This window comes from Carassius auratus, chromosome 14 (assembly GCF_003368295.1).
Source record: "Carassius auratus strain Wakin chromosome 14, ASM336829v1, whole genome shotgun sequence".
Lineage (NCBI taxonomy): Eukaryota > Metazoa > Chordata > Actinopteri > Cypriniformes > Cyprinidae > Carassius > Carassius auratus.
Genome location: NC_039256.1, coordinates 23,294,858 through 23,307,438, shown reverse-complemented (window position 1 = coordinate 23,307,438; position 12,581 = coordinate 23,294,858). Strand labels below are relative to the sequence as shown.

Genomic DNA, 12,581 nt, shown 5'->3' with positions numbered 1-12,581 from the left:
GAACCATCTTGATGTACAGTACATACAGTTTTTGATACACTCAGGTGTAAAAACAGTTACTGGGGATGGAATGTGGAAAGTATGCTTTCAAAATGTACACCTTTGTTTCCTTAAAGTTACATATTAATTCCTGTCAAAAGGGTACAGCCCCAGTAACAGCTTCTATAACTTTTCTTTCTGAGAGTGTAGTATTTAGCTGGTCATCTGATCTCTGAGCTTTTATTAGACCAGGTTTTTTGTTTTGGTTTGACCTTATAGACTGTTTTTGGAAAATATCCAACATGTTTTCTTTACATGAAAATAAAATGCACTGAAGTTCTTGAACAAGAGAAGCTGCTATTTTGGAAATTTTTGAAGTTGGAAATTTCCATAGGCAAATCAATTTCTGTAATTAATGCTAACTACTTTCTTGTGAAGTGAATAGCAAATTCACTATTAGTAAATTCAGTTTTAGACTCCTGAACAGCCTTAACCCAACTGTTAACTCTATTTTACATAATACAAACCACTACCAACTAACACGTTTAAGTGTGAAAAATAATTGCTTTCACGTGTTTTTTTTTATTATAGAATAAATATAAAGAAAACCGATAGAATAAAAAAATATAGCAAGCTGCCTATATTTGTGCTTTTGTTAATTGTATAATAAATGAAAAGAAAACAAATAGATAGAATAGAAAAACAGAGAAGCTAGTCATTCCCTTTTTTTAAAAATAGCATTTTACAAAAGCATTTCATTAACGTGTCAGCCTGTTAAAGCTGCATTTTTATTTAGCTGAATTCGATCAGTCTAATAGTCTCCCCCTTTAGATTTGAAACTGTTACTACAGAAAAAAATTAAATAGAGATCTTTTTTTTAAAAAAGCTGATGATGTGTAGTTTAAAAGTGTATTTTAGTGCATTTAAAAATAATCAGTGTAAAATTCAGGTGGGTCGGATATGTTTGGTGGTCTGCATCAACTCGTGCAAATGATTCCTCCACTCTGTGGAGTTTTGCTTGACATCGACACAAAACCAGACTTCATTCACACCAATAGAAAGCATTTTTAAACTATGTGAACTGCTCCCTATCTCTTACATAGTGCACTGTGTGTCATTTGCCATACAGAACATAGTAAATGCATGAACAAGCGACTGATTTCAGCCTCAGTTTCAGCAGCTTCAGATTCTAGAAACCATTTGAACACTTAAAATCATTGATATGTAGAGAGAAACTTAATTTTGAATGGATTTATTTTCTAAATGCAAAATTTGTCAACATACAAGCGTATGAATAAACTTAAGGCTAACATATTCATACTAATAGCCAAAAAACTTAACTTTTGATTTTAAAGATCTAGATCTACCAGATGATTGATAGCATCACAGGATCCCATTATTTATCAACCAATGAATGATACATCTTTGACATATTAAACTGGGATTGGAGAAAGCATTTAAACAGAATATTTAAAATATCATTTTCATGACAAAAATTTCTGGCACTCTTTAAAATGCAACAGTCTAACTGCTCTGCTCTGAAGTTAGTTTGCTGCTAGCAAATGGGCTGACCATTTTTAGCCTCTGGACAATAAAATACATCAATCACCAGCTTCTGTACCGAGAACTCTCGAGTCAAGAGTCGGGACTCTTGAGCCCTCTTGTCTAGCTTTCCTGAGCTCCTTCCTGCTTTTGTCCAATTCTACTTTCACTTCAGTCATGTGATGTGCACCATGAAGCGTAATTCCCATGTTTTTAAGCTCTAATACATCAATTAGCTAGCGTTAATGTACAGTCATTAAATGACTGATGCATAGAAATATAGAGCCAAGTGGTTATTAAACACTTTGTTTGACAGTGGCTACTTTAGCATTGCGCTCCCCTTGTTGTTTTAGTTTTTGCTTAAAGCTCTTAAACTAAGAAAGTCTGCATGTCTACATGATGGATGGCTGTGGGGGGAACTCTCCCTTGTAAAATCGGTGCTAAATTACCACTGGCTTCAAATGCACATCAGCGTGCTCGGCTAATAAATATTGCGCTCACTGTTTGCAAAGATATCAGCAATAGAGTTGCGTTATTATGCCGCTGTGGCAAGGCGCTAGACCTAATACGTGCTACAATTTGCAAAAAGGATACAAGATATCAGACCTTTTATAAACATTTCTAGCATCTGCCAGATGGATTTGTGTGCATAGAGCAGATATTTGTTCATTTGAGTGAGTCAATTATTTATTCCAATAACAATTTGTTTTGGAAATCTTGATACTTTATACTTTTAAATCTTTATGCTTTCTCACTTTGCCCCTTTTGAGTTCCAGATTGCAACAGTTTGCAGAGGCAAACCACATTCAGCAGCTAAACTCATTGTTACCATCACAATGAAATATCTTATCAAGATCAATCACTCATGTAGATTTAATCTTAGCAAATGCCCTTTTATGCCAAAGTGAGGTTGTGAAGATTAAAATGATATATTGGCACATGTTTATTATGGGCTGTTTGGTAAGTGGCGTTTCCGAGTAGAAGTCTTCAGGGTTCGGGCCGCTGCTGCTTATGCATTATTCATGATGTTGTTCCATTTAGCCCAGGTCTCCTTAAAGTTACAACACCTCCATCAAACACATGAGCAGAAGCTCACCTGCCAGAACTGCGACAGTGCACTTCATTAGTTTATTTAATGTTGTTTTTCAAGGGAGAATTGTCAGATGTTCACAAATGGGTATGACAGATTGTGATAATGATAAATACTGCAATTTATTTATCTTGCTTTTTGACAGGTGAGTGGAATTTGGAGATGGTTTTAGGAGGTAGAAGTTGCAAGAGGAGACCCAAGGGGATTTTGTGGGCAGACTTGCATTGCAACCAGCAGATCTTTGAAGAAAACTATTTTCCATTTGGATCAGGATTATAGACATGTCTGTGTATCACAGCACAAATATTTACAGCTATTATATACAGCTGTTGTACTTTTTTATTTAAAAGTACAATAAAAAGGGTATAAAGGGTGCTTTGAGTACATACAGTCCATGTTTTGTTGTCATTAAACTGATTTTACTGTTAAAAAAATAAGAAAAAAAGCAAGCAGGCAATTACATTTCATCCAGCATATAGGTTTTCTGAGTCACAGATAATGAGAATGACTTTCAATCTAAGCACATGTTAGACCAACAATATTCCCTCAGCTACAGAGTTGTTTAAATAAACTTAATATCGAACAATACTGCTGATTTTCTAAGTGTATATGTGAGTCCCCAGTATGCACTGCAGAATGGAATAAATAAATTATGTGTTTACTACTACAGGATTATTGTTTTACTGTTTTCTGAATTTATGATGTTTTGGTTGTCACTGTTCTTTTGTGTGGTGATGCCAAAATCTTATTATGCTTGTTTGTCTACTAAAGTCTGTGTGCATCTATATAAAACTGATCTGAGATTAAATGCTTAAAGAAGATTCAAATATTTTGTGTTGCTACTTGACAATTTGAAAAATATGAAATATATATTGTTGACTTAATTAATCGGCTAAAGGTGAATGTGAACAAATTCAGTCTGACAAAAGTCATATTCCACAATTGTTACCTTGGAATTTCAGCTTTTGACTACAATATATATATATATATATATATATATATATATATATATATATATATATATATATATATATATATATATTATTAGCCTTATTATTAAGATAATCTTTTTTTTTTTGGTGGGGATGACGACAGGCAGATGTTGAATTTTTGAATGCATCTAAAATACTAAAATCAAGTTATGTTTTTCAGTCTAAAGCTGATATCGCTTTTGCGGAAAGTTTGTGGGATGTTCATTTGCTCTTTCATGGCAAATCAAATGCTTCTGTTTACCATAAAGTGCTTTTGCCATCTTTCGCACGTTTAACTCATTTCCTTTATCCTTTAAATTATCAGTCAGGTTATTAGTAGAAACGCTTGTATAGTTTTTATTGTTAAGTTAATTTTAAAATCTTTATTTAAAACAGTTGTGTTGCTTTGGAAGAAGAGCATCATTGCTCTGCGCTCGTGCGCTGTTGATTAACTCACTGCCTCCACGTGGATCTTAATTTGTGATCAAAGTGGATGCTTATGTTACTTCTGTACACAGTGCCTAAATGATGCGAATTCATAAAAATGCTTGAGAAAACCTTAAATATGTCTTTAAATGTGAATTACGTTCTGAAAATGTGTATACAACGCACATCTGTTTTCTCGTAGTTGGAAATCATTCCATGGAAGTGCACCGGAATTTTTAGGAATCACTGTGCCGAAAAGATCTCAAGTAATCCGAGCAATATGATGCACTCAGCATTATCACAATGCACAGTAGGCTACACTTGTGCATCTATGTAACTTACAGTGCTCACAAAGTCACACAGGTAGGCTATACTCTGATCACTTAAGTTCACGCTCTCAGTTCTGTCCATTTATGAAAGTATTAGAATCGTTTTGCAAATGCACTGGCCAACATAACTTTTCCCTAACTACAGCTGTTACTGTCTCATGTGGAGCAATTCCAAACTCACCTCTGTCCGGGATTGGAGTCGTTTGTTCATCTCATAGATTCTGTACTCTGGCTGCACCATGTACGGTGAATGTCTCCGGTAGAACGGTCCGAAAGGGGACGAGTAGAACGGGTCGTGCGGAGGGTTGGACATGTTGAATCAGTGTCGCGTTTACAGCAGCGCCAAAGCTTCAGCATCCATACAGCGCGCCCGCAAGATCTCCAAACGCCGCGAGACAGCAGCAGTCACTGGCTGCACGCGGAGCGGAGGGATGAGAGCTCGCGGAGGAGGCGGGAGGGGAGAGGAGAGGAGAGCAGGGGGAGGAGGGCTGGGCTCTCATTGGATAGCCGCAGGCTGCACTGGAACATTGTTGAGGGTGAGCCAGGCAAGTCTTACCATCCCACCAAAACCAACTGGCCTTTATGTTAATGTTTGTGTTCGGTTAACTTTCTAATTAGTGTGGCAGCCTGGTACATAACCGGGGCTAGTTGTCACATGGGGAGTAGGCTAAGTAAAATGTTGTTTCCTTTGCAGTGTTGGTTTTAAGCATTTTGTTCAAAATTCTATTCAGTTAGTATATCCTTTGTGAATTATATCCGTCAGATTTGTTTTCTAGTCATATTTTAATAGATTAAGTAGGTTTACTGTTGCTCAAACAGTAGTGTACACAGCTAGCAATGACAAGGTTATGGGTTCGATTCCCAGAGAATGTAATTAATGCACAAATGCATTTAATATTTTAAATGCAATGCAAGTTGCTTTGTGTAAATGTAAAAAATAAAAATAAAAATAAAAAACAACAACAACAACAACAACAACAAAAAAAACCTTCAAATGTAGGCTAGCCCATAATTTAAGTTCAAGTTATTATCAAGTTTAGGACAATATACTCAGCAATGGCTAGGCTGGGGCAAATTGTAACATGCGTTTATTGCAGTGTTTCAGATTAAGCATCGATTCTCATTGTGACAACTTTTCCCATATTTTGTGACAACATGCCACATAAACATAAATTACATATGAACAGTATCTGTATTTCCTGGGTCAAAATGATGGACATTATTAGTGATGCCAGTGTCAGAAAGTAATGGAGGCTCTGAGATAAAAATGCTACTGTAACTCAGAATGTGGGGGCAAAATATAACCACAATTATCTTTTTTATAATTTGAAACATAATATGTATCTTAAAAAATTATATATAGTTAAATGTACTCTTTTTAAAATACATTTTTATATATTTAATTTAATTAATTCAATTACTTAAAAAGGATTCTATTCTACGGGTTTTTATGTGCTCAAAATCTCATTAAAAAAATTAAAGATAAAATAAAAGAGACAGAAGGTGAAATAAAACTAAGTCCACTAAAAGGTTATAATGTCTGCAGATATAAACGACAGATGATGTAATATTTGGGATGCATGTTGACCCACCTTGAATAAGACTGACAAATGCACAGCATATACTACAAAAACACTATTAATCCCACACTGAAAGGCTTTGGCATCTGTATGTTTCATCTGTAATTGTGATCGTCCTTTTCTGTTAATATGGCACAGAATCCTAATACATTATTCTGTAGTTCCAAAAATAACAATATAGATAATATAGATAATATAATATAGAAATGTTATAGCACAACACTGCCATACAGTATATGAGAATAATGGCCACACCTGAGGCTTCTCGGATTTAGCTGCATCAGTAAATAGATACAGTGCTATACAAATGTGCTTGAAAACTGAAAAGAAGGTTGCTAGAGTTATTCAGGATTGAACAATGATTCGGTTGATGTCTATTTCTTTTTATGCTAATTTGTTAATCTAATGCCGATGTTGATACATACCTTTGCATACTGAGCAGCGGAAGCCTTTTCAAAGACAAAATGCTCTCCAAAATCTTTCCTCAATTTATGCTAATTAACCATAATAAGATTTGTTTTTTTTTATTCCTATATCGAATGTTCTGTTGAAGTATCTGAGACTCAACCATCTTAGACAAATGAAAGTTCAACTCCTAACACTCCAGGCACAGAGAGAGGTAATTATGAAAGTTAGGGTGAAAATCTATTAATAAAACTCTTAATTAAAAATCACATGACTATTTAATATCTCAAAAGTTTCCATTCAACATTTCAGAAGGAATGGGCTTGTTTGCCCAAAGCACTTTTTTGCAAAAGCTATGCAGCTAAAAAAAAAAAGAAAAAAAAAAAAAAAAAAAAACCTTGTGTCTTCTCTTTGGTTGCCATCTACATTTATTTCGGGGTGTAAGAAGAAAGTGACTGGAATTAGAGCGTTTTTTTTCTTTTCTTTTTTAATTAGAAGTAGAGCCCGAGCGTGGAGTTAGTGGTGTTGAGGGAGATATATGTGGTAAGGTGAAAGAAGAAGAGCACTTCTGGGGGAAATCGAAATGGGTCAGGACACATATAGACAATCCTTCGCCAGGCTCCCTACTGTTACTATGGTAACGTACCATGGTGCGTGGCGGATGCCGCCTTCTCGGCAGGTTTGAACCCAAACACACACACATGCACACACACATACATAAACACAGCTTTTACCTGCAGAAATCTCCTTGCTGGGTTTATTGTTTTGAAAATGTATGTTTATCTACCATTTCAGGCTTGATTTATTTTCTGGGGCATAGATAAAATAGGCATCCTAAAATCACGGACTTGGGGCCCTAAAAAAAATGTTATATGATTTTTTTTGTTTGTTTGTTTTTCATTGTGGTTAATGATCATGGTCTTGAGGTTCATGATTTTACCACTTTTAGCTTTACTGAATGCAAAAATCCACATAATTAGCAATCAAACATCTATTTAGTTTTTTCCACAATGCTCCAAAACACATAACAGTAGTTTATGACAAACAACTGCATCATTAAGCCTGTAAGATCAATTTACTGTATGAAAAAGCATCTCCATCAACACAAACAAACTTAGTGAAATGAATAATGAATAATGGTGTGATCTTGTTGATGAGCAATACTTTACTCAATACACAAATCTTCACTGCAGGACACGGGGATAAATGCAAGAACAGAGGCACTGAACATTGTGATTTTGACCTAGGACACACACACACACACACGCATGCACGCACACACTCTAATGTTTTCTGAATATGGATGAAATGTACCCCTGTGCTCGAGGAGGAACTGCTAGTTTTGCTGGAGAATCTCATTAGCATCGTAATAGCTTGCAGCCTTATTTGCATATTGCCAAGAGTGATTTTTTTTCCTTTGGATAAAGGAGAGAGAGAGAGTTGGTAAAAAAAAAGCTAAAACTTTGAAGCTCCATATTTTATTTCATTATTTAAGTTAAATAAATTCTAATTGAAAGACGCCTTTCAATTATGTTTCCCTACTTTTATTAGATACAAATGGTTGTTGAGCATTTGCAGAGAAAACATCCATTACTGCTGAGATAAACAATATTTAGTTTTTTCTCATTATAAAAAAAAAGAAATCACAAAATAAACAAAAATATCATAGTTTGTGCTTCAATTAATCTGAAACTACGGAAAGGCAACAAATGTGTCACCTGAGGACATTTGAGCAATAAGGAACACAAACACATTTTTGAAGGACTGCTACAATATTATCTCAAAATTAGGATAATTAAAGACTAACATTTTTTGTTATGTACATTTCAACTGTTTTAATGCACATTAGGCAATTTCTTCTCATGCCTTCACTGTAAGCATGTGAAATCTCCTCTGCGTACTTCATTACAGTTGACCTTTCCATGTGGTAATTGTGTGTCTCCATTTGTTTGACTTCGATATCAGACTTCATTTCAGTGGCGTATAACATATTTGGGATGTGAAAGCTATATTTACTTGGCCCTGCTGGTTGTCACCAAACGCCAGTATCTCAGTCTCACACATTTTTCCTTGATGGTGACATTCTAAAGCCAAACCTGGAGATCTGGAAACCCTTTATACTTTCAACTGTAATAAAAAACAGAAATAAATAAATAAAAATCTAATTTCACAGTTAAACATGCTTGGCTTGTCTGACTTGTGTCACTTGGGCTTGCAAAACCTAACTGTTGACTTCCCCCGAGTGATTTATGGGAAACAATTACCATGACTTAGTTTAGTTGCGAGCTGCATAGCATAATTTATTTGTGTATTTTGTACATACATTATATTTTGTGCCTGAGTAGCGGACATAAAAGTAAATTAAGCAAGGCTATACTCAAAGAATCAAGGTAATTATTCTTACTAAACCACGAGAGTAAACTAAACTGATTGGTTTTTATACTGAATGCTTCCTATGGGGCAGATAGCCCTACATCGAGGTATACAGCCAAAATCTATGATACATACCAAATCTATCTATCTATCTATCTATCTATCTATCTATCTATCTATCTATCTATCTATCTATCTATCTATCTATCTATCTATCTATCTATCTATCTATCTATCTATCTATCTATCTATCTATCTATCTATCCATCCATCCATCCATCCATCCATCCATCCATCCATCCATCTATCTATCTATCTTTTTTCAAAGTTATAAATTTCAATTTTTATACTTCAAAATTGATAATTGCTACAGATTTGGTACTTTATAAACCCTGAAAATCCTTCTGCTATTGTTTCTGCAAAAATCTTTCTCTACCACTACGCCACTGAACTATGCCAACAACTGGCATTGCATTGATTCGGTATTGAAGTCTCCTGTCTTTCTGTCTTCAGCACACAGTTTTTCCCTCTCGACATTTTCACTCACTAACTCACTCTCACCCTCTGCCCAGTCTCCAAGTCTACATAGATCTTCACCATCATCGAACATCTGTTTACAATTTCAGTCATGGGGTTGAGGCCCTTCATGAACACTTACATATCAACTAACACAGCAGCCTCATGCTGATCTGTTCCGAGCATGATAAATGACTTTGTCCCAGTATCCTGTGATTTGATTTCATCATTTTGTACTGGGAAACACCCAGTTTTATTGATGGCGAATATGGAAGAGGGAGGGAGAAAGAATGTCAAATACAGTACACACATCTATAAAACCAGCAACACACACACACACACACACACAACGATTCCCTCCCCCATCTCTACTTCCTCTCCTCTCCTGAAGCTTGCTTCCCATCCCCCTGCAGGTCAGTTAATAAGAGAGGAAGCCTGCCTGAACCTCACAGTCTGACTGAATCACACACACACACACACACACACACACGCACACACGCACACACGCACACACGCACACACAGACACACACACAAAATGAGCATGTAAACCATGGCATATATTTTAACACCCACAGACATCCATATACGACAACTGTTCAACCACATGGACAAATGTCTGTTTAAAATATGCAATCATATTGTTTGTGAGTATGTGCTGTAATTTCTATGTGTGTGTGTGTGTGTGTGTGTCGCTCTAGGGCAAACACAGTCCAGTCTCAAGGGAATAGTCTCAGGCTGAACGTTGCTGGAACGAGGGAGTGGAATTTTACCCACACTCCACCTCAGCAGGAGACCTGAACACACACACACACACACACACACACACGCACCTTCTCTCTCTCAGCCTGTCTGTCTTGTTCTCCAAAGCTGCGTCATGATTATTCCTTCTATTCCAGACAACAGAAAATGACTAGCATGTGTTGACACGCGTTCCCACCTCTCTGTGGATTCAGAAGCAGTCCTGATGACTAGCATCTCACTCACATCTGAGGGTTTGATGTTTCACCTGACTAGTAGAAGTATTCGATTGAAGTTATACCGTTCGCCTGATTTGCCAGATGTGACACTGATGATTGAGCTGACAACAATATCTTTTAAGATAAAATGAGACAAGCAACAGATAAATTAGATGGCAATATGTTTTCCGCTGTCTTTACAAAACCAAAATAGTTCCCAAGTTTGTGGAAAATATTTTTTCACCACGCTGATGAGCAGAGCAACAAATACAGTCAAGCACAAACAGATTTCGCAGTGTCTTAATTAGAATTATAAAATGGATAGTTTTCTCATTTCTAATTGGATGAGCTGCATTGTTATAATAATGCAGATAAATATGTGCCAAGTTGCTTGGCAACCGTAAACAATTCCAGTTAACAAACAATCCTCTATTCTGAATTATAACAATTTTAAATGTGCTTCATCTAAATTAATTGGTGTAAATAAATGCACATACTGCATAGCATGCCTGAATCAATTTAAATACATTACTGTATGTTACATAAATGAAGCCTTTTTCTCTTAGAAAGTGTAGAAATAGATCCATTGCATGCTACGTATCTTCTGAACTGTAAAAACATGGTAAAATGGCGGTAGTTCACAGCCTTATTTCTGCATACTGTACAATAAAATGTAACAGATGCAGTGCAGACAGTAAATGAGGAAAAACCACTCTGCAACAAGAAATGCACATACACACAAGCACAAACACAGACAGCATGACTGTATGAACATCAGCGGTCAGAGCTGCAGGCATTCAGATACAGAGAGAGAGTGAGAGAAAGACAAAACCCTTTGTATCGACAGATTACTCACACACACACACACACACACACATTGCAGATTACCCCGGCAGCCCTGATGAGATTATCATTCTCGCAGATTCTGAAGTAATGTTGTTGGAAGATAGCAGTCTGCTTCTACTGAACATTACGACTGTCCACAGAACTGGACCTGATCTGGATGCAGTGCAGTTATGACTGAAAAACAGCATCTGATGTGCAGCTGATGTTCATGTTAGTATGTTATACAATGAGGATCTGGACACTTGGACGTGTCATTGCATTAGATAACAAAATGAGTGGCATCTGCAAACCAATGACGGCATTGCATTTCTCTGGTGTCACTTTTATGAGCCATCTTTACAATGATTTTCACTGGCCTCAAGGTGACTTTGAATGGATGTATGAAGTCATTTTGCTCAAGTTCATAGAGATGCCCTACACTGAAAAATAAATGGTAACATGCAATTGTTGCTTCAAAGATCTGTTTCTACATTCTTCAGGCTCAAACAGAAGAGCATTCAGTGAGAAACGGCAAGGTCATGGGTTTGATTTCCATGAATGCGTGAACTGATAAAATGTGCAGTATACTCTGAATGCAACTTTGGATAAAAGCATGTGCCAGATGCATAAATGTGACCCTGGACCACAAAACCAGCCATAAGTAGCACAGATATATTTGTAGCAATAGCCAAAAATAAGTTTCTTGGGGCAAAATTAGCGATTTTTCTTTAATGCCAAAAATCATTAGGATATTAAGTAAAGATCGTGTTCCATGAAGATATTTTGTGAATTTCCTGTCGTAAATATATCAATACTTAATTTTTGACTATGCATTACTAAGGTCTATGCATTACTTGGCTTTAAAAACAATTTTCTCAATATTGTGAATTTTTAATTTTTTTTGCATCCTCAGCCTTATTCAGGTTTCAGATGATGTAGAAATCCCAATTTCAAAAAAGTGACCACTATGAATGGTTTTGTGGTCCAGGTAATTTATTAGATTGAATTATTTTCACTAAATCACTTAACCCTTTGAAGGCCGACATATCAAAGGCTAATTGACAATATGAAAGTGTTTATTGAACCTTTATAGAATATTCTATTAAATACTTCAGACTTTCATGGCTCATATAGTATGATGTAGGAGGATATGGATTGCATAATTAAAGATATAAATATTGATATATCTTAAAAATAATTGATTATATAAATATCAGAGCTGATATTTATATGCCCAGAAAGTAGGATACAATTCTGATGGCGTATAATGTGATTCATTGAGATCTTTATAACAGTATAGAGGACTACTTTCATAAAGTGCATACATTAAAATGTAAATCTCCCAATAATAGCTCCGTAGTTTTATTTTTGGTAAAAATATGTATACAATGCAATGCAACACAATGATGACGAATATGCTAAAAAGACTTTCACAGCTTGAGACTATCAATCAGATGATGGAAGGAGCAGAACAGTTTTTTTCCAGCAAAGTTAATTTAGAGTCCTTCAAAAGTAAGCTCATGAGGTTAAAAAAGAACTCAAAAATAAAATCAGTTAATTTATATGCTCCCCCATGATGCACATTTT

The 12,581-nt window shown here is 35.8% G+C and overlaps 1 protein-coding gene across 2 annotated transcripts in view; it reads right to left on the bottom strand.

Annotated features, from left to right (window-relative positions):
- The window catches only part of ldb2a (LIM domain binding 2a), a 43,162-nt gene extending 38,377 nt beyond the window's left edge, over positions 1 to 4,785 (bottom strand). For both annotated transcript variants that reach the window (XM_026280743.1, XM_026280744.1), the window contains exon 1: positions 4,519 to 4,785. In XM_026280743.1, the coding sequence (XP_026136528.1) occupies positions 4,519 to 4,650 (132 nt within the window). In that variant the 5' untranslated portion in view covers positions 4,651 to 4,785. The remainder of the gene's footprint in view (positions 1 to 4,518) is intronic.
- Positions 4,786 to 12,581: the final 7,796 nt, after the last annotated feature.